The following is a 23,390-nucleotide window of genomic DNA, read 5'->3' on the forward strand; positions in this document are numbered from 1 at the left end:
TGGGGCACGTGCCAAGGAGAGTGAGAACACGTGCAAGGTAGCGGAAGCTGAAGTCACCGTGGACCAATAGAAATGCAGTAACTGATCGGATCTTAAGCACCCACCTCCCATCCACGAACCTTATTTCATATCAATCTCAATACACGTGTCAGTCTTTCCGTGATACCTTTTGGTCACATTAATTAATTAAAAATAATATTATTTTTAGCGAACAAAATTATGGGCAAAATTCAAGTTGGATAGTAAAGAAGGGTCTCGAAAGGAATCCCCACTCGTGAGGTGAACAGAGCACCAACGTTTTCCTTTCTCTCTCTCTCTCTGTTTTCTTTCTCTTCGTCTTCCCCAATTTCTGCGATTTCTCAACAATCTTCATCTTCAGGTCCGTTTCAATTCCTCATGCTGATTTCTCCTTTTGCTAACCTTTTCCCCTTTCCTTTCTCGTCTTTGCATGCTGTAGTGTTTTACTCTCATCAATACCAAAACTAACCCTCAAAAGGAAATAACTCCTCAACAGAATTTCTCCACGCTTCTCTTCTCCTCCTCAAAGGTTTACTTTCTAGTCATAGGATGTGAATTAAACTCTATTTTGTCTTGATTTATGATTTCTTATTGATATTATAGTTATTATTAGTTTTTTGTTGTCACCTGCGCATGCCTTCTAATTTCTGTGATTTTTAGTTTTAATTTTAAGTTTGGTAGTTTGGCGTTTTTTTTTTAAATTTTAGTATGACTTTACAATTCGGTTGGGGCAATGTTTGCCAAGTAAGGAAATGGTGAAAATGATATTTCGGTTTTCTGGATATTCAAATTTTGGGGTCTCACTAGCTAGTTTTGTTTTTTGTAAACTGATTTATTCTGGATTTCTGGTATAGTTGACTGTCTAGATTTGTAGTAAGTTGCTAAATAAAATGAAATTGTATGAATTTTGAAGTTAGGAAGAGAACAACAGTGGCTGATTGACAAGTTGGCATCAGGGACTTCACGGAATGAGATTCTGGTATAGCGAAAGTTCATCATAGGAGATAATGATTGTATAACACTAAAGAATGTCCTTAGCTCACGAGTTTTTTTGTCTAAGTGCCCTGGTTAAGGTTTTGTCAAGCCGATAAAACTTGAAGCAGGAACCATTTGGATCCCGTTTTATAATTTTGAGACCTAGTGTGAGCTGTAATGCCAGCTATGTATTTTCTGAACAAAATACAATTTTGTTGACAAATTACTTTTATATTCAAAATTTCCAAATTTTGTTTTATCATACTTGTAGTAAACACAGATAAGGGGATTGCTATTGGCAATTTGTAATGGATAGAAATAGGTGCTCATATGCTGTCTGTGTTGTGGTGGTGGTGATACAAGTACTAGCAAGCAGGCCTAGTTAATACTCACTCACAATGCTGTAGCTTGAGTGTTAGCCTAACATTAAGAATTCACTGTTGGATGCTGTAGCCTGTAGGTATTAATGGCAATCTCTATTCATAATTTTTAAGCTCGATGGATGTACAAGCCCTGATTGGCACTGATGTTGTTTCAGTGATTTTTTGAACTTATGATTTAAGAAGTTTAAGCTATGTTTTTTGTTTGGCATATTCTGTAATTGAAAAGCCACCTTTGGACTTTGATGGCAGATATAATTAAGTAGCATGATATTGGACCAACCAGTTGAATGTATCGTTAATGGTGGATAAAAAGTCTCAGCGGAATATCAAGCATATGTATGTACGAGGTATAGACTGTTATAGTTACATTCAACTCCAGTATTTGAAGTATAATATTCTTGTGCCATACTATACCGATACAGCACAATGACTTGTATTATTTTTCTCTAGTTCAATTTCCAATCTTTACATTATGCAGAATATATAGCTGGCCCTAATTCCTTTCCTTATAAGACATCAATGTCCCATATGTTTTCTTGAGTTACCTATTGAATATAGTTGTCAATCAAGTTTAAGCAAGGAAGCATTTATTGCTAACTTGTTAAGATGTTTTGGATCTGTCTCTAATCATTAAACAGCGTTTCTTTCTTAATTTCACATTATAAGATAGAAACTAACTTCACTTCTCTACTAACTAAAATAATTTACCATGATGGTCGTGCAATGTATGCTGACTTGTCTTCACTGAGCTTGAGTGCCTTTTTCTGCATTAACCAAAAGATTGCCTCCTTTTACAATCTTTATTGAGATAATCATATAGGTTAAAGACTTTTCAGCATAATTAGATACTGTTTTTCTTCTCATTGTGTCACACTGATTAAAATAAGTTAAGTTCCTGTCATTGGTCGCTCAGTGATGTCACGTCTTTGGCCATGTTCCCAATAGTTTCATTTCTTTATACATCATTCTAAGGCTATGCACTCAATATTGAACAGTTTGTTGTGAGCTGGAGGAAATATGACTAGTATGCTGTACTATAGCTAATGCTCAGTGGCATATGTATGTGATAACTGAAGAATGTTCGTATGTTACTTGTATAATGTGATCCACTCTGTAATGTTATTGATTATATCACTATTTGGACTTCATTAGATGTTTTCATTGAAGTAGTACTGTTATTTCTGATTGAATATCACTTTACATGGAAATGAACTTTTGGTCTGTATCATAATATTATTAGCAGGCTGTTGTGCAATCTAATCTCAAAACAGCTAGATAAGAAGATCTGGCTTGGTAATTATTGATATGTTTCTGAAGTGCTACCCTTGAAAAGCTAGATATTGATTGGTACAGTTAATTTGAAGTGCACAGTACTGGTTAATGGTAAATTTGAATCCCAAGTGTGTACGACATTCCTTCTACTCTTGGCCTAACTCAGCACCACTTTTTTCCTTATTTGCATAGCCCAGTATCAGGCTTGAGTTAGGCTTAGTTGAATATCAGTTTGAATCTTTGATGACAAGGTTCTTGTTTAGTAATGTGGATTTTTTTTATCAAAATTTATTCCAGAACTCTACTTGCAGGTTAAAATGATCCTGTTTATGAATAATTAAAAAAATTATGTGTTGTATCTTGTTTCCTCTTTCCTGCTGATTCCAACAGAGTGGTGGGGGTTGTACTTCTATTTATGTGCTTTGACAAATTTATATGTCTCATTCTTGTTATCTATTTGTTTCAATATGTGATGCCTAGTTATTTGAATAATTTCTTATATTGTGTCTTTGTGTTACAGCTTGAAGATAATGTGTGGGATGGATTTGGTGAATGTGATGACCATACAATACCCCATGCTGGTGACAAGCATAATAAACAGTTAACAATACAGGGAGATATCTGTAAGGATTCACTTCACGAATTACATGGTATCAGAAGTAGGGATTACACTAATATCTATGGTACCCAGGATAAGGAGAAATTGTACTTAGAAAATATAACTCAGAAAGAGAAAATGCTAGAAAAGGATTCGTGGTCTCATACACCTGAAGCTGTGTTTTCTTCTCGTGTTGGTGACTCAAGTAAAGAAGCCAAAAGGCCAACGTTAAATGACACAGGCATGTCCAATCACTGCTTCAAGAGCAGCAATTTAGATTCTGGTGGATGCGATCTTTGTGAAGACGATACTATCTTGGGAGATAAGTGTGTGGTTGAAAATGACAGTGTATGTCAATATCCAATCAATCAAATATCCCAAGCTGACAATGAACTCAGTTTTCTTGATAATGATGGGTGGCTGGATATAGGAGACTTTGAAGATGTTGACAGGATGTTGTAAGAAATTCTCCTACTTGGCAGAAATTTCCTCATCTTTTCCTTTGTTTTGAAATGCTATTCAATTCATTGCAATCATGTTATAGAATCTAAATATGACTTTTTAAATTTCAGAAGTTGTGATTTAACGTTTGGAACTGGAAGTCTGAACAATGAAGAGGACTTCTGCTGGCTTTCATCTTCTCATGGTGCTGAAGGTTCTGATGATGCATTGAAGTCTGACTTTAAGTTTTCATATGCAGAAATGAGTCCGTTGAAAAGTATATCAGATTATAAAATGGACTCTAAGAAAAATATGGTAGGTCTTTCAAATGACTCCGATGAAAGATCATCTCCTGTTGATGAAAAAAACAGTTCTCAAATGGAGGTTATTGATGATGGTGTCCCTGTTCCATTATCGATGTTCAGTGAGAATGAGTCAGATATGAAATCTGGTATTAAAGTTGACTTGCTACCCAAAGAAAAGGTTGGTTACCCATTCATTTTATTTCATTATATTTTCTCTACCTTCTAATATAGGTTCCAAATTCCCAACTTTTTAATCATGGTGTAAAAAAATGTGATGTGAATTCTTTTACCTAAATATGGGAAGTGGGGGGCGAGGGAGTGAGGATTATTTAAACAAACTCTCATAGTGGTCTTCTCAAAGGTTTGTGACATAGTAAGTTTTGACACATGCCTTTGACCTGGTAAAAATTATTAATGGCATTAAATTAAATTATTGTATATCGCAATACAAGTCTGTCCTGAGCTGCCGCAGAACTGATTATGTTTTGATATTTCAAGGATAATAATGTTGGAATACATATATTTTAGACAGATTCAGTTGATTTCTGAATATAATCATATATTCGCTCATAAAAAAAAGTTTTGTAATTTATGAAATCAAGCAAAATGTTGTCAGTATTGATTCCTAAAACTCTTAAGACGTTGAAGTAATAGAACATTAAATAATTTTAGTATATGCTTTTCATAGATAATTTTATGGTGTATTCTCAACTTATAATTTTTTATCTTGATTAGAAGGTATCCACTAACGAGTGTGCATTAAGAGAAGTCTAGTAAATAACTCTGTTTGATATAGATAATGTTTTTTCACGTTAAACTACTTTTTCTTTACTGATAAAAGATTGGGCTCGAGTCCTTTATGTTATACTCAAAAAGTCAAGATCAATTCTTTCATTTCACTTTTTAAGGGTAATTTGTTGGATTTACTTGGTTTAGAATGTAAGTTTAATAGCAAACTGAACTACTCTGAATCCATTTTATTAGGGTGAGCCCTTAAACTGAACTAAGTTGACTCCTAATTAGTACATCACCTATAATTTTTGTTTTACAGCCACACAGGAAGCTGCCAAAGCCATCAGTGGGAAGGCGAAAAAATGGGTACCTAGAAAATGGAGGTTCTGTTCATCCTTACGCACCTCCAGAGCAATATGCAGATACAAAGCAGCCCTTTGGAACATCTTCCAGTGTAGTTACATCTCTTGATAGCATCCAGAAACATAAGCTGAGCATAGATTCTGATTCTTTAGGCTGTATACAGACACAAATTCCTACAAGACTCCCAGACTATAGTCATGCTCCAAATCTCACTTCCCTCTTTCCAACTTTGTCTGGATCAAGATCTGAGCATGATGGACATCTGTCTCCTTCTGTTAAAGAATCATCATACGCGTCAAACATGGAAAGCTCTCATGGTCATTCTTTGGAGGCTGCTGCCTTGAAAACATTTGAAAACAGAGAAAAGTCATACCAATGCTCTGATGGACCTCCGTTAAGTAGTAGTTTCAAAAATGATAATACGGCAAATCAAATACCACTTCATAGTCCAGGTTCAGCTCAGCAAGTAGGTCATCAGTTTGAAAATGAAAATGAAGGTCATAGTGAAGTCCAGGGAGTTAGCTTAGGTTTTTCACCAGAAATAGATTCTTCAGCAGTGCAGGAAAGCTCATCCATGGGCTCTGTTCTGGACCAAACCTCACTTGAAGCAACTGTGTTTTGCCACCTGCAACAGATCATGGATCAGGTATCTGAATCTTGTTCAAGTTTGATCCTGTTTGTTCTTTGTATTTTTGTTATCTTGAGAGGAAGGAGTATATTATATTTATCTTCTCAACATTGAACTCTAGACATGTATTGAAATGGGTTAGCTTTGATTTTGACCACTTATGCATAGTAAGAGAAAAAGCATGTAAGTTTATAGCTTATCAGTTGGTAATGTTTTATGTGCAAATCAAGAAGAGTTTTTTCATCCTCCCTGGCAGATTTCTTTTCTGGGGTGAAGTACTTTTTCAAGTCTAGTCAACGGTTAACTTTGGCATTGCCATCCACGTTTTTAAAACATTCTATTACATATACATCATGAAGTAGTTTCTCTTAGGGGTATTGGATCGGTTTATTAGATATATGAAGTCCTTATCTTGCATCCCCCTAATAACTAGAGCTCTCAGGGGAGGTTTGATGACAGTTTGGCACGGTTGAATATTGGGCATTGCATACAGATCTTTGAAAAAAAAAACTTAAGACGTAATGTTTAATAATAATTACCATTTTCATAGTGATTTACACACTTCCTTATTGATTTTGGAAAATATATGAAAGGGATGTTGGAAGAATGATAGCAGCAATGATTTGGATGTACCCAAAGTGTTTGCATAGAGTAGGGTGTCAGCCTCAGTAAAAAAATTGTCTTCTTGATATGAATGAAGGTGGAAAGGTTTGGTAGCAGAGCAAGATTTCCTTGGCTGTTGTAGTTGTTCCCATTCAGTGAAAGGAATGGAAAAAAATAATACTCAGGGTTTAAGCAGCAGAAAGGAATATCAAATTTATTATTTTTAGTGTAAAATTCAAGAATTTGAGGCAATGAAGAACTAAAGATTTGTAGCTGTGATGATGCTAAGGTTTACCTGCATGTGTCTCGTTACTGAAAATTTTCACTTCATTGATTACAATTGTCTATCACATTCACACCTATAATTTGCTTGATTGCAGTTGGATATTAAAACCAAACTGTGCATAAGGGACAGTCTATACCGCTTGGCTAAGAGTGCTGAGCAAAGACATAATGATTCAAATGCTAATGGTTGCATTGGAGACAATGGAGCATGCAAAACAATGATGGTGCAGGATGCAAGCAGGTATTGCTCACTTTTTCGCTTCAGATTATATTTTTCTTGACTACAAGGTATAGCATGATTTAGAATGTTAGTAGTTTTGTATGCTCCGTATCTTGCCTTTGCAGTGTTTCCGAAGATGTATTATTCTATTAATTTATTCATATACTCACATAATATTTTGTGGATATATCTCAAAATACCATGTTTATGAATTAATGTTTTGGATAACACATAGCTTCATTCAGGTGTACCGGATTAATGGATATGGAAACTAACACAAATCCCATGGATCGGTCTGTAGCACACTTACTGTTTCACAGGCCCTCAGATCCATCAATGTTGCTTCCTAACGAAACTTTACCTTTCAAATCCGGTGCCACGGTATGCTTTCATGAATTTTTGGCATTTTAGTAGAAAGTTACTGTTTGGTCCAATTCTGATTTTCTAGTTTAATTGACAGATGCATCATGCATCAGCGATCAATCTGCCAGTAAAGACTGAGAAACAAGTCTGTCAAGAAGATTCTTCAGCCGGATTGGAGAATAAGTTTTCAGTGGGTAACAACACCAAATGAAGGTGAAACCAGCATTTGGCACGTTTCGTTGTGCAAAATCTCTTACTTTTCCAATCATCGTCGTATGAGGATGTATAATTATTTCGGGCTTACTCGGATCCCTCCGTTAATTTGTAATTCATTTTTGCATCGAATGCCATAATACTGATGTAAATTTGTGCTAATCGTCGTCATAAGGTAGCATATACTATGATTTAGAGCAGTGCCACGCTCCCAATTATTTTCATCCGAAATGTCACCATTATCGCGCAGCTCATTAACTCATCAAATTAATCTGAAACTGGTGTCACTTCTCTGACCTTTTTCAAGTGGTAATGATAAAATTAGAGACCAGAGGTGGAACCGAAGACCTTCAATAGTAACTTTTGACTTTTTTTTAAAGGTACTTATTTAAGGTTCTTGTGCCTTTTATATTATTTGTGATTCTGTTCTTTGTTTCCAGATTACCAATTATTGGACCCCCTAGTGCCAACTTTTAATTACAATTTTAATTGGGTTGCAACTTATAAACTCGATCAACCAATTTAAATTCAAATTTTACTTTTATCTATTTAATATTATTTTATTCTTTTTTTTTTGTCTAATAACTTGTTCAAATAACTACGAAAGCGCTCTCATTCTTTTCTTATAACTTCCATATTCTATCTTCTTGCAGATCTTTTTTTTTTTCTAACTTGGTATAAAATTAATATACACATGTAAGATGATAAAAAAATATAACAATAAGTTTTAAATCAACAAAATAAAATACCATGATAAAAATCAGGGATTATTGTTCTTATCTTTCCACCAGTATATATTATAAGTATTGCCTTGGTATTTTATAAATATTAAGAAATATTCAAAATATTTATTTTGATTTTTTTCAGAGGCAATAATTTATTTTAACCAGAAAGGGGGTAGATGACTTTATTTATGCTCCCCTTTTGCTCACATGTTGATGGGAATATGACGTTTGCACGTCTCAGTGGAGAAAACAGCAACATTAGAGCCTCCAAATGAGAAACAGAGAAAAACTTCACCTTGGGGAACATTCACAAAGGTGCTTCAACCCAATTATTCGGCTCTAGCTCAAAACATGTTTATAGTTACTCATTTTAAGTCTAGCGTGATCAAATTCCCTAACATGTGTCAGAAACAATAAAAATCAATTTTTTTATAAACCTACCTTTTCCCATCTGATAAATGTCTCTACTACAAGGTGTTCTGTGTTTCAGCAATGATACACTGTGTTAAGAAGTCCAACTTTCGTAGATTTTAAATGAATTTTAAGTTTAATTTAACTTTATAAAAGTCACTTTTAAAATAAGAATGAAATATCTAATCTTTAGTGGTGGATCTCCTAACATAACATAAAGTAGAAAAGAAAAAGAGAAGAGGAATATACATGAGATTCATTACACCAAATAAATGCAATTTGCTGTCTAGTAAATGACAAGAGATAAGTGTGTTTAACAGTTTATTATTTTGAGAGAGAAAGAAAGATGCATAATGATGTGTAACTTATTATGGATGAATGCTGTACCTTGATGTTAAAAGAAAGAGTAAGAGTGAACAAGTTCTGGTAATCTATCTTTCATCTCCAATCATAGAGGTACTGGTTGAAAGGGAGTCATCAGTTAGAGACCTATCTCCAGACACATCATCATCATCTTCAGAGATCACTGGGGCCTGTATTTTCTCCACTTCTCTCATCACCTCTCTCATCTCAGGACGCTTCTCAGGGAACCTCTCAATGCAACGCATTGCAATCTGCAACAGCCTCAGCATCCCAGGAAGTGCCCTCTTCTGGCCAGAGATTTCTTTGTCGAAGATCTCAGCCGTCCATTCTTCCCTCACAGCTCTGTGAACCCAACTGCATAGATCCACCCCATTCGTTCCCTGTGGAGCTGAGTTGATAGATACTTTGCCCGTTAGAAGCTCTATCAAAAGTGAACCATAGCTCCACACATCGGATTGCATTGTCACCTTTCTTGCGTACCCATATTCAGGTGATTTGTAAACAACCATGTGCTGAGCTGCGATTGGTTGTGCTATCAAGGAGGCAAGACCGAAGTCAGAAACAAGAACCGCATCGTTTTCATCGAATAGTACGTTTGAAGACCGCAAGTTGCCGTGTGGAACAATGTTTTGGAACTTGTGGTTGAGGTGCAGGTACACCAATGCTCGAGCCACTCCTCTTGCAACCGACAATCTCGAGTTCCAACTGAACGGAGCCCGGTTTCCATCTCTATCTGAAATGTCAGGTTTTGAGGACACAAGATGTATAAAGATGCAAATATAGTTTTATATAGTTTTTTTATGATTAATGTGATAGTGATAAGATATTAACATAAAAATATATATAATTTTTAAAATGTGTAACACTTCACACAAATTTATATATTATATAATTTATAAATTAATATTTATGTTTATAAATATGTTTAAGATTTTTTTTTAACAGAAGAAAGATATCTTTTATGACTGATTCAAAAAAATTTATTTCTTATATTTATAATCATAATAAAAATTTATAAAAAAAATTGAATTTTTAAAAAAATTAATGTTTTTTTTTATAAAAAATCGTGTTAGAATCATGTTAAAATTGTCAAAAATTCAACAAATACTTTTTGAATTTGATACTTTACCAATATATGTTCATCGATATGTGTTGTATGAGTGTCTACGAATGTCGTGTCCAATACGTGTGTCACACAAGATGTATAAAGATGCAAATATAGTTTTACATAGTTTTTTTATGATTAGTAACCCTGGATACTATAATTTCTAAATGTAGATAGGTGAGATGAATCTATATATTATATAATCATGAATTTATAAATTCACAATAAAAATTTATGTTTACAAGTATGTTCGAGATTTTTTTTAGAGCAGACAGATATTTTTTATAACTGATTAAAAAGATTTATTCCTTATGTTTATAATCATAATAAAAATTTATAAAAAATTGAATTTATAAAAAATTAATGTATTTCTGTTTTTAAAATTCTATTAGAATTATGTTAAAATTGTCAAAAATTTAACAAATACTTTTTGAATTTGATATTTCACCGATATATGTTCATCGATACGTGTTGTACGAGTATCATGTCCAATATGCGTGTCAGACAAACACATAGTATAAGAAGTGTGTGAGCCTAATGTAGACAATGACAAACTAAAAAAAATGGAGAAAGTTGATGTAAATCACCATGAAGTCGGGTGAAAAGATTTCCATTGGCTGCATAGGAGTAAAGCATGAGTTTCTCATCTCTAGAGTGGTAGTAAGCAAGCAAGGGCAACAAATTGGGGTGCTTCATATCAGCAATGGCATTTAATATCTTGGCAAATTCCTCCTTAGTGAATGGCTTCAAGTCCCTTAGCCGTTTAACCACAATGGTAGTTCCACTATTGAGCATAGCCTTGTAACTGTTTCCCAATATCCCATGACCTAGTGCCTCAGCAGAAGCTCTAAGAAGTTCACCCATTTGAAACTTTGGCTTATCACTAAAGAATATCAGTTCCTTTCTCTCTTCCACTGTCATAATCATTGTCCCCTCTCCTATCTCTATCTTCTTCTTGTCAACACTGATCTCCACGTCATCCTCTTTTTCTATGGCAGATGGAATCTGCCCCTTTGCTATTTTATTGAGCTTTGTGGATGTGTTATAGTAAAGCAGCAAGATCAATATAATGGCAAGTAGAAGAACCACATTGATGATGAATGAAATATTCATTAATGGAGGTGTACGAGAGTGGAGGTGGAGATGTGAAGCTTATTGAGATTGAAATGTTGCAGCTATGGTGTGAGGATTTTAGGAGATGAAACCATCTCTCCAATGAGGAGCTAAACAATTCCTAGTTGCAGTGCAGACAATAACAAGAAGGGTATCTAATGATACTTATATTCTGCTGAGAATACTAAAATTGTTGTGATGTTTATGATGATGACCTTGGAGGTATCAAGTGAATTGGAATGTTGCATGTGAGCATGGCCTTCAAAAAATGCTTTTCTTCTTGTAACTCACAAACTCAGGACGGCCAATATTGTCATGCTGTCACTAATTACTACCAATATTGTCATGCTGTCACTAATTACTACCAAAGTGTCATAGTTGACAACCTTATATACATTACTACCCAAATTAATATCTTAACAAAATGCACCACATTATAACAGGAGAAATAATATTTGGTTGAAATGAATTAATTTTAAAATTGTATTACTAATCACAGTTTTATGAATTTTATTTTAGAATAAAATAGTATATTATAATAAAATAATAATTATTACAAAAAATTATTAAATAGAAATTAAATTTAAACATAAAAAATAATTATTCACTATATTTACTAGATTAGAGACTAAAATTATTCATATCTAAACTGCTTTATATTATTAATAAAAAATTAAAATATTTCTAAATTAGCTACTTAAGTTTTAGTTATTAATATTTTATATTCTAAATTAGTCTCTAAAAAATTAATAAAGATTAATTTAAAATATAAAGTAGTAAGTGACTTAAATTTTGATGGTTAATTTAGATACTAATTTAGAAATGATTTTATAAATTTTTATTAATAATAGAAATTACTCTAAATACCAATAATTTTTGTAGTTTATAAAATGGTCTTTAATTTAATTAAATAGTAATTAATTATTTTGATTTTTAAATTAGATTTTATTTAATAATTTTATTGAAATGAATTATTTTAGTTATCAAATGAAAATTGGTGTAAAATACCATTACCCTTAAAAAATGTATAAGTCAAACTCTATAACATTGGATGCTGTTGCTAGTATAGTATATGAATTGAAGAAAATTAAAAAAAAAAAAAAACTTTTCTGTAAGTAGAAATTCATAATTCTATTGTCTAAATATTTTTAAAAAATATTTAAATGAAATGATCTTTATTTAAGATTAAAATGACAGTAAACATACAAATCAATATTAATATTTCATTAAAAACAGAAGATATCAATCAATTTATTTAAAAGAATATCAAAATGTAATATTTTTACTCATAGAGTAAAATATGGATGAAGTATTTAAATAATATATAATTATTAATAATAAATTCTATGTTATACAGACAAATGCTTTGGTTAAGAAGTTATGATATTTTAGTACAGACTTTCTCATAAAACCTCTTAGAAAATCAAAGAAGAAAAATTTAAAGACACTTTTTGTGAGTTAAAATTAGTTTATGGAGAACTTAAAAATAAAATTTTAAAAAATTATATGAAAAGTTAGTTTGTATATAAGTTTTTTTTTAATTTATGAATAAGCTTATTTATTTATTTTTCTTACTTTTTTCGGTCTAAAAGTCGTAAACAAGCTTTTTCAATTGAATTTAAATGCAAAGTTTTTTATTTTGATAACATTTTAATCTATATTCAAACCATTATTTCTATTTAATTTAACACATTGATCAGAAATACATACTAAACATCCAACCTAAATAATATTATAAAATTTAATTTTATATATATATATATATATATATATATATTTAAAATAAATAATATTTAATTTAAATATGAATATTTAAAATAAACATCTGTCACCCATATATTATCTCTCAATGAAAAAAGTGAGTTCATCATTAAATAGGTAATGTTATAATTTTTATTCTGGTTTAGATTTTTTAAGTAGTTTTGTGGCATAAATATCTCTCTATTATGAATGACATTGTGTGCATGTATGTAAGAATATATATAAGGGCTTATCCACTCATCATTTATCTGTTTTAATTAAAAAGTGTGGTTTGCTTTTCTTCACTACCCATTACTGAGAAATACTCTGGTTGGACCAACCACTTTGGAAGGACTTCTAAACTAAATAAATTAAAATATTGTTTACTAGTTAAAATTAATTTATAAATAAATTATTGTTTTTTAAATTAGAAGAGAATTTTTTTATAAATTAAATTATGCATAAGAAGACTGATTTAATTTTTTATAATTTTCTTTTTCGTATTGTTTTTTTTTCAAAATAATTTCTAGAACAAAGTAATTTAAAAAATAAATTAACTTCTTTATAACTTAAAATTAAAATTTAAGAGAATTTTATGTGTTGATTCATGTATAAATTTTAGTGATTATTTTCATTAATTTTTTTCTTTTAATCAATGTTTTTATTATCCAAGAAACTTAATGTGAAAAAGAAGATATTGGTAATAAATTGCTTATTTGAGAACAACTACTTAGATTTCTTAAAGCAAAATGCTATTTTAACCAGTCAAATAACATCTCCGTGTCAAATACGACTGTTAAAATAAATTTGATTTTCATATCTGGAAAAGACTACACAAATAAAATAATTCATTACTTAAATTAAATTATTTTTTAATCTATTTAGTAAACTCTCTAAATTATAACTCATATGAAATATTTATTTTATAAAATAATTATTATTTTAAAAAATATAAAAATAGCATTATTATAACATCTACATATACATATATTATTATTTATATATAAAATTATAATTAATTTATTAAGATGACTTAATTTTTTAGATTTTATTTTAAATTTTTCATGTATTTTTTTAATTTTTTAAAATGAATCAAATTATTCTGGTGACCTAAAATAGGATCGAGTAGACCAAAAGATGATAGATTATTTGGCAACTAACTGACTTGACCTAATACTGTTAGATTGGTTGTATGATTAATTACGACAGTTTATAAGAATATCAAAACTTAATAATCTATATTTAAAATGAGACATAATTGTCATCATGTTATTACGTAAATGAAGTGTCAAAATTTGATAATTAACACACATAAAAATTATTAAATAAAAATCAAACCAATTTTTAAAATAATAAATAAATAATTATTATATTATTTAAAAAATAATTATTAATATTTAAAATATTTTTATTATTGATAAATATTTTTTAATTTAATTTATATGATAACTAATTATTTTTAGTATTTGAAATTTGTTTTTATTTAATAATTTTCTTATAGTCTAAATTTAAATTATAATTATTTTAAAATATAATATTAAAATTTATCTAAAATAAGTAAAACCAGATTTCTATGAAATGGGAAGAACTGATCTGAAGGAATTTGTGAATTGCATGTTGGTTTTTGATGATAGCATTAATTCATGTGCCAAAGAGATAACACCAATCTCTCCTAATCTTCTTTTTTTCTTCTCAACCATAAATAGTTGAAAACACATTTGTATTGTTACATAAATAATTTATTATATATAATTTTATATTAAAAACATATTTATTATAAAAGTAATACCAGTTACATTTATTTTTTAATTTAAAAAGACTAATACTAATATACTAATAAATGTGTTAGTTGTTAGTTGGTTTTTATGGACTTTAGGTGTTTTCAGGTATTTTGTTTTTATTAAAGGTATGGCGACTAATGATTTACATTTATTTATTTTTTTATTAATAAAAAAATTAATATAATATGAAGATGGATCAAATGTCATGGAAAAAAAACATGTTTACTTTTCTATACAAGTAAGTTTGGACGATATTTTCATAAATACTTGTAGAAGAAAAAAAATGAAACAATTATTTTTTAAAGTAATTAACTCTTTGTTTTCTTTTTGTGAGAGGTACTTTTATTAAAATTGGTCTGAATATTATAATAATTAATCCTAAATTTATTATGTAATAACTTTTCCATATGCTAGACCAGGTCTCCTTTCCAGGGAATTATTTTCACTTTTTATGCAGGCAAAAAAATTAAGAAGACTCATGGTCTTGTTAGGAGAATAACACTAGTATTACTCAGATGAAATATATAAACTGAACTGAAATATTTTAAAATATATCAAACTTTAAAAGTGTTTTAATATTTTATTTAAATTCTATTTATACTTAATTTAATTTAAATAGTTTTATTTACTTATCTTATTTAAATTTTATTTATAAATAATTCACTTCTTTTTTTTCAATTTATATATAATCCTAATCCAAAAACTCCTTATCTATTTGACCTCATATATACTTGGTATAGTTCGAGTCATATGGCGAAGGTGTTGTCCATATATGGTGAAATTGTTATTTGAGAAGATTTATTTAGGAGTTTAAACATATTTATGATCTTAATATGATAGTATTATATATATATATATATATATTAGTTTTTATTTTTGTTTGTATTATGGAATACATATGTTTTATATAAAGTTGTGAAACAACTAATTATATTTGAAATAAGACTTCTTAGTAGTTGATTCTTCATATAAAGTTATCAATGGAGTAGGATTTAGGAGAATAACTTTTCTGATGAAATTAGTTTTGGGATATAAGAGAGCTTTTATTTAAAAAAATATAAGAATATGTAATTCTTTTGGATCTTGTAAGTTTGGTTCTAGACATTTTTGTTGGATCTTCTATTTGTAATAGGATTGAAACATCTTGAAATGTTTCAAATAATTTTATTTATTATTTGCTGATAATTTTTTTTCTAAAAACAACCAATTAGTATATTAAAACAACATTTTATTTGAAATTATGTAAATTAAAAAATTAGAAATAAACATATCTTTAACATTTGAATACAAATTACATATAATTGTTTAATCAATGTCTACCTCAAAGGTTTGCCTATTCTTAACCATGCAACTGAGACTTGTTCAATTTGTAGGGCATGATGGCAATTAATATATGTATTACTTGGCTTTGCTTACTCATTCTCCTAATGACTCCAAAGACACACGAAATCACTATAAATACATGCATAAACTCTTCACACTCTCAACCAAACACAATCTTTTCTTACTCAAACTTTCACTTGATATATAACTCTATTCTATATACACTACTACTTCGAAGTTCTTTTCTACTTATATAAGAGTTGAATCATTTATAATTTATAAAGTGGTTTTTCCTTGCTTGAGGAAAAATGGAGGGTGGTAATTTGTGGAAGAAAGAGATGGTTCTGAAGTTTGTGTTGCTTGGTGTGGCTTTTATGAACACAGTGCATGGGCATGGGACGCGAGTAGGGTTCTATTCCAGAACATGTCCAGGTGCTGAATCCATTGTTACGTCCACAGTTGAGTCCCACGTTAGGTCTGACCCTACTTTGGCTGCTGGGATACTTAGGATGCACTTCCATGATTGCTTTGTACGAGGTTGTGATGCTTCTGTTCTCATTGCTGGCTCTGATACTGAGAGAACAGCACCGCCAAACGTTAATCTCAGAGGATACGAGGTTATTGATGATGCAAAGGAAAAACTGGAGGCTCTCTGCCCTGGTCTTGTGTCCTGTGCTGATATCCTTACTCTTGCTGCCCGTGATTCTGTTGTTCTGGTAAAAACTAAATTAAATAAATTCTCTTTTTTATAATTACTTAATGTTTACTTATGAATTATATAAATTAATAATAAAAATTTATGTATATAAATATATTTTATAAAAAAAAAATGAAAGATTTTGTTATTATACATGTATTAGATAAATCTATGGACACGAGGGACTTACTATATTCAATCTATTTCATATAAAGATGGAGGGAAGGAATAACTTTTAAACTTATTTTTTTTATATATATAAATTAGAATATCTCTTAAATATTATATTTTATTATATTTAATTTTGATTGATAAAAAAATTATAAGATTTAGTTATGTTATATTATGTTTAATTTTAAAATATATATTTCTCTTAAGTTTTGTATATTTGATTGGTGATTTGTTGGAGGTGACAGACATTAATATATTTCAATATTTATAAGTGAATGTAAATTTTGTTAATAAGATTTTTATTTATCGATAAAAAAAAATGTATTGGTTTGATTTGCAGAGTGGTGGAAAAAGTTGGAAAGTGCCTACAGGGCGCAAAGATGGAAGGGTTTCAATCGGAAGCGAAACCCTAAGTTTGCCTGGTCCTAATGATAACGTGACAGTGCAGAAGAAGAAGTTTAATGATAAAGGTCTCAACACCATAGACCTCGTCGTTCTTGCTGGTACTTTTCACTCATTAACTTCATTACTTTTACAATTATTCTTGGGGCTTTATGTTTTATATTTTTTTATCAGCAAAGAATAAATAAAATAAAAAAAAATTTCAGGGATGTCTCAATCCTTATACAAAACTCCAAATTACAAGATCCTAAAATCCTACTAATTAAGAATTCGACAAACATTGTACTACATATCTAAAAACTCAAACCAAGATATAGAAACCCATCAGATACAGTTGTCTCATCTCATCAAAGAAGTCACACCCTCAAATAAAGACATGCATCCAACAACAAAACAAGGTCTTTGTCATCGAGCCGAAGGACCTTACCCAACAAACTCAACAACCAATACAAGACACACCATCCAACAACTAAACCATAACTTTCTGACAGACTGAGTTGTACCAAAAACCCAAGTAATAACAACGACAAACAGACCCTTATGAGAAGAAGAGAACGTAAGCCAGTTATAACTTACAACATACACAAAACAACCTCCCAAAAAAGTCACAGAAGTAACCACTCAAATCCTTTTGCCACAATTCAAACACCATTAAGATACAACACCAAACCGATAAACATACAACACAAACACTTCTTTTACCGCAGTACAGAACATAATCATCGGTCCGACCTACCATCTTCATTATTAATATTCTTATCATCTTATATTTGTGAAAACGTAGGTGGACATACAATAGGCACAACCGCTTGCCAATTTTTCGCAGACAGAATATACAACCCTAATGGCACCACTGATCCTTCCATCGACCCTTCATTTGTTCCATTTCTGAGAGAAATTTGCCCACAAAACCAACCAAGGAAGAGAGTGGCATTAGACACTAATAGCCAATTCAAATTCGATACTTCATACTTGGCTAACCTGAAGAGAGGCCGTGGAATCCTCCGTTCTGATCAAGTGCTTTGGACTGATCCTTCCACAAGCTCCTTTGTTCAGAAATACATAGCCACAGCTCCCTTCAACTACCAATTCGGCAAGTCCATGGTTAAGATGAGCAACATTGGTGTCAAACAGGGTGATGAGGGTGAAATTCGCAACAAATGTTCTGCCGTAAACTAATTATTATCGTCTACTTTCCTCTGTTTATCACTGGATAAATCAATAAAAATATTGCAATAAAACCTACTTTATAAATATCTCCAATATGTTGCAAAATTCAAACATATATTTAATACCAAATTCCAATCACTGTGGGTGTTTGATTTTTGTTTAAACACAATGGAACTCCAATTTACAAATTCCTTTCCTTAGGAGTTGATCAATTTACGCACTTGTTTTCCTATATCAATTATCACTAAAAAATTATTAAATAAAAATTAATTTTAAAAATAAAAAATTATTAATTTTTATATTGATTAAATTAGATGTTATTTTAGAGTCTAAAAAAATTGTTGATATCTAAATTAGTTTTTATTATTGATAAATAATTTTTAAATTGATATCTAATTAGATACAAAAAAATTTAGTTAAAACTTAGGTAGTTAATTAGATACTAATTTAAAAACTATTTATGAATAATAAAAATTAATTTAGATACTAATAATTTTTTAATCTTTAAAATAATATTTAATTTTATTAATATAGTAATTAATTATTTTTTATCTTTAAAATTAATTTTTATTGAATGATTTTCTTATAATGTATGAGGAACCAATATAATTCTTACTGACAGACATATCTAAATTAAAAAAAAAAGTATTTAGTGTTAAAAAGTTAAATGCATAAACAAATGCTGCATGCATGAATAAGTTAAACAACACAAAAAAGAAATCTTATATGTTAAATGTGATTTTTTAAAAATAATTAATTAACTTTCATTTTTTTTTATTCATTTGTAAAAAGCTTGAAATTAAACTATTATACTACTATTTGAAATTATGGAATGGAGCCCCTTACATTGCTAGGCGGTTGCCTTAACCATCAATCATTTAAGGCCACAAAGAAATTTATGCACAATAAATTCTTTGCTACTAGTTGAATGATAGTGATGAAATTGAAAATTAAAACAACTATTTATAATAGTAATTATTATTATCATAATAATATATACTAGCGAATACACATCCATAATAATATAATAATTATTTATTTTATTAAATAAATTATTTTTATTTATTAAATGATAAAATTATCCAATTAAAAGATGAAGTGTGTCTTCTTTATTAAAAAATCATAATATATATATATATATATATATAACTTTGTAAAAATAATATTAAAAAATTATATAGTCGTTAATTTTAAAAATATAAAATTATACACATCCAACCTTTTCAATTATAAATACGTATAGTTATTTTGACAGTAAAGTTTTCAAAATTTAAATAATTTAAATCTCAATTAATTCAACTTTATTGTAATCAAGATTCAATAAATTTGTTATATGTTATAATTACTTAATTATTATCATTATGGTTTTGAAAATCCGATTTGATAGATGGATTTGACCAAATCAGCCTAGTAATCGAAAGAAAATGCATAGAAGAGAACTCAAGAACAGAAGAATATAATTGGTTTATTCGTAGATTAAAGCTTCTTATTACAAAACTAAATAATATAAAGCTTATAAAGAAAAAGTGGGCCAATCAGCAAAGAGGCCCAACAAACAAAACAGGCCCAAAACGTAAACTATAAAGTAGACATAGTTTATCATTATTAATATATAATTAATAATGTTATAATTATAAAATTTGAATATGTACTAATTGGTAGTTGAATATGACTTAATAATTTTTGGTTCCTGACAAGCTCGTGATCTTTTCGAGTTGTGTTTTTCTCACATGTAGTATAATTTATCCATCATGCAATGAAGTAATATATGTATGTTATTTTCCTTGGACTCCATTTCATGTTAATAAAAACTCAAAATTGAACACAATACAACATCATGTCCTTCGTATATATTTTTTATTAATATACATGTAAATTAGTTATGATTTATTTATTTAGAAAAACAAATACAAGCATTCAATCAATAAATAAATAAGAGGTATTTGAGGAATATTTTATTTCTTATACAAAATGTTATTTAATCTTCTTAGGTGTACATGTGACATTCATATGTACATATACACCATTAAAAAATGTATTCAAACCCCTCTAATCATAAACAAAAACCACTTAATTATTTTGGATCGATCTCATACAAATCAGTAGTTCAAGACACCAGGCAGAATTAGAATATGATCATTATCCATGATCATGTCTTTAGCTGTGCCATTGTGAAAATTCCTATATGGTCTATCCTGCTGCATTTAAAGATCATCTTATTTCGATGTTTCCTAAGTTCACCTACAACTGCTATCCACACATAACACTTTCATTTACGCCTCTCATCTTAAAATAAAAAAAAAATTGTTTTTTTTTACTCCTAATGATTCGGCGATGTCAATCTCATCCACTCGTAGCATTAAATCACACAAGTCAGAAAAATCTACACGTGTAAAAGAGATGAGACGTAGTTTCCTCTTTCTCCTCACATATACTATAAATATTACTCAACAAGCAAATCTCCCTTCTAACCAATTTCGTTTTAGATGTTATAAAAAAAATAATGCTGTTAAAAAAAGAAAATTGTAATATCAGCTGGACAAGTATCATGCATTCAGCAAAGATATTTTATAAAATGAAGTGTATTACTATTTAGGTGATTTTGTTGGGGAATGTTGTCGGTGAGTATTATTAGGGTCTTTGATTTTTTTTACGTATATATATATATATATATATATATATATATATATATATATATATGGGTTGATACTGTTATATCTAAGTTAATTTATCCTCGTTGATTGGTTATTGAAAAAATAGGTTTATATATTTTATTGTTGTGAATATATGATTGATTGAGAGAAATAGCAATAGGGTACAAAATATATAGGTTGACCCAAAGTGGGGATGCAAGCTATGTACATGGAGAGACAATTGGTGTGTAAGAATATATAAATGTTTTCATATTTAGAGACTTATACAAAAATAGTATCTGTTCAATCACTCATAAAAAATAAAAATAAAATAAATATAATACTCGTGTCATAAGGCGTAAATTAAGGATTAGTTTTTGAGATGTTGACGTGTCACGCACACACAAATTTATATATAATGGATATAGTTAAGTTGGTATTTGTCAAACAGGACCCACCTCTTAGCTACTTAATAATTACACAAAAATATCCTAAGTCGTTCGTTCATACATGCAATCTAATTTCACGTGCATGTGTTATGTGTGTAATGATGCATATACAGATATATATTATACCACAATTATTGTGTTTCCTCATATAATATTCAATTCTTACTGTTTTTACTTCCTTTTATTTTTGGAATTTCATGTGTTTACTATATTATTTTCGGTACAACGAATCTTTTTTTTTTCTATCAATTTAATATGAATCTATGATGCGTGGTAAATTTTAAACTATAAAATCAAATACGAATTAAAATTAACTAAAACTAAAAGAATCTAAAAATGTGATTAATGGAGTGGAAACACGTGTATCAAGATTCAAAATTTAAGATTCAATTCAAATTTAAATTAGGTCAAATAAATTTAAGTAATGCCATTTCCAATAAAGAATAAATAAAATATATAATATAAAAGAAGTAATCTGAATTAATGAAAAAGAAAATAACTCAAAACACTTGCGCGTGCAAATTGTAGATGAAAAAGCTTTCAAGATTTTAATGTAATTGTGCTCTCAACCGACCATATTAATATATATATATATATATATATATATATATAAACTTTATTTGTAAAAAAAAATAAATTAATTAAGGTATTTCAAGAATATATTAATTTTTATTATTGATAAATAATTTTTAAATAAATATATAAAACTGTTATCTTAATCCGGAGTACATTTCACATATTTCCAATAGTACATTCACATATTCACACTCTTATCTTAATTCGGAGTTATGGATAAAACTGCTGGGTTACGTACAACGGAGGCTAAATTACATAAATGGGTTATTTTAAACTTTTATTATTAATTTGAGTAATTTTTTTTTATAAAAATTGGATTAAATTGTGTCGGATCAACACAATTTTAAGAAAAAACTTAATTGTAAGTGAAAACTTATGGAGAAACAAATTTGTGGATAAGGAAGAAGTCATAACCATGATACACAAATTTCTGAAACAATTTTATTAAAATTATATGTGATTTATACAAGTTTTATTTAATTATATTAGTCACTATTCAAGATTTATCGTGATTATGATAACTAAGATGGTGCAGGGTGTTATCACAACCACTTTTGACCACTTCTCAGAGTTTCATTTTCTGCATCCCTTTTTTAGGACCATATTTTTGCTTCACCATTTTTCTTTGCATCTTATACCATTATTTATTTAAGCCTAATGTACTGTTGATTATTGATTATTGGATTGTTAGGTAAAATAGTTGGACCCTCTATAATAGTATAATGGAGTTATTAGTTTTACCATTATTTTGATTTTTGGGAACTATGCTAAGTGTCAGGGACAAATGCAGTGCTATATTTTTTTTATATATAACATATTTAAAAAATTTCATTTTATTCCATTATTCTTTATTGATAAAAAAAACAATATAAAACAAACCAATTCCAAGAATATTACTCTCTCAACACTTTCTTCTTGTTCTTCACAATATTCACATCTGAAATGTTATCTAAATATCAAAGAAAGCCCTGACCAGTTAAATCAATAGAAACTTATCATAACAAACATATTTTTAAATTCAGCATCTAATTCGATCCTAAAGAAGACCCAAAATCTTCCACTCAAAGGAATAAAGTTCGGAATTAAATTTAGAATTTTAATTTCACGTGTTAGTTGTTTAAACATGAGATTTGTGTTAATTTAAAATAAAATCTAAAACAAATTAAAATCTGAAATTACGAATCATGTCATCTTTTTGAAAGATAATGTATTCCAAGTCAATCAAAGTATTAGAAACGCTCTTATTTTTTGACATTTGATACTAATTAACTCCCGCACTACTTTCATGATATCGAAATGTGTGAAATAAAACATAAAAAAATATGAATATTT

At 29.3% G+C, this 23,390-nt stretch overlaps 3 protein-coding genes across 10 annotated transcripts; 2 read left to right on the plus strand and 1 right to left on the minus strand.

Moving 5' to 3' along the window:
• The first annotated feature begins 127 nt into the window (after positions 1 to 127).
• On the plus strand, positions 128 to 7,599 carry LOC137832803 (protein LNK1). Of its 8 annotated transcripts, none has more exons than XM_068641151.1 (9): positions 238 to 279; positions 458 to 547; positions 1,626 to 1,723; positions 3,169 to 3,704; positions 3,819 to 4,170; positions 5,044 to 5,733; positions 6,699 to 6,844; positions 7,069 to 7,204; positions 7,284 to 7,599. In XM_068641151.1, exons 3-9 carry the CDS (start codon positions 1,715 to 1,717, stop codon positions 7,395 to 7,397), a joined length of 1,983 nt encoding a protein of 660 aa, XP_068497252.1. In that variant the 5' UTR covers positions 238 to 279; positions 458 to 547; positions 1,626 to 1,714; the 3' UTR covers positions 7,398 to 7,599. The 8 variants fall into 8 exon arrangements, 6 of the variants coding, with proteins under 6 accessions (XP_068497256.1, XP_068497251.1, XP_068497254.1 ...); XM_068641152.1 differs by having other exon boundaries at positions 247 to 379; positions 515 to 547; XM_068641150.1 differs by lacking the exon at positions 458 to 547 and having other exon boundaries at positions 207 to 379.
• A 1,224-nt stretch (positions 7,600 to 8,823) lies between these two features.
• Positions 8,824 to 20,604, minus strand: LOC137833587 (probable inactive receptor kinase At2g26730). The gene is made up of 3 exons (XM_068641928.1): positions 20,523 to 20,604; positions 10,591 to 11,103; positions 8,824 to 9,631 (listed from the first exon to the last, which is right to left on the minus strand). Exons 1-3 carry the CDS (start codon positions 20,602 to 20,604, stop codon positions 8,967 to 8,969), a joined length of 1,260 nt encoding a protein of 419 aa, XP_068498029.1. The 3' UTR covers positions 8,824 to 8,966.
• LOC137832798 (cationic peroxidase 2-like) lies at positions 16,123 to 18,493 on the plus strand. Its single transcript, XM_068641142.1, has 3 exons — positions 16,123 to 16,676; positions 17,169 to 17,331; positions 18,015 to 18,493. Exons 1-3 carry the CDS (start codon positions 16,269 to 16,271, stop codon positions 18,407 to 18,409), a joined length of 966 nt encoding a protein of 321 aa, XP_068497243.1. The 5' UTR covers positions 16,123 to 16,268; the 3' UTR covers positions 18,410 to 18,493.
• Positions 20,605 to 23,390: the final 2,786 nt, after the last annotated feature.

This window comes from Phaseolus vulgaris, chromosome 6 (assembly GCF_000499845.2).
Source record: "Phaseolus vulgaris cultivar G19833 chromosome 6, P. vulgaris v2.0, whole genome shotgun sequence".
NCBI lineage: Eukaryota > Viridiplantae > Streptophyta > Magnoliopsida > Fabales > Fabaceae > Phaseolus > Phaseolus vulgaris.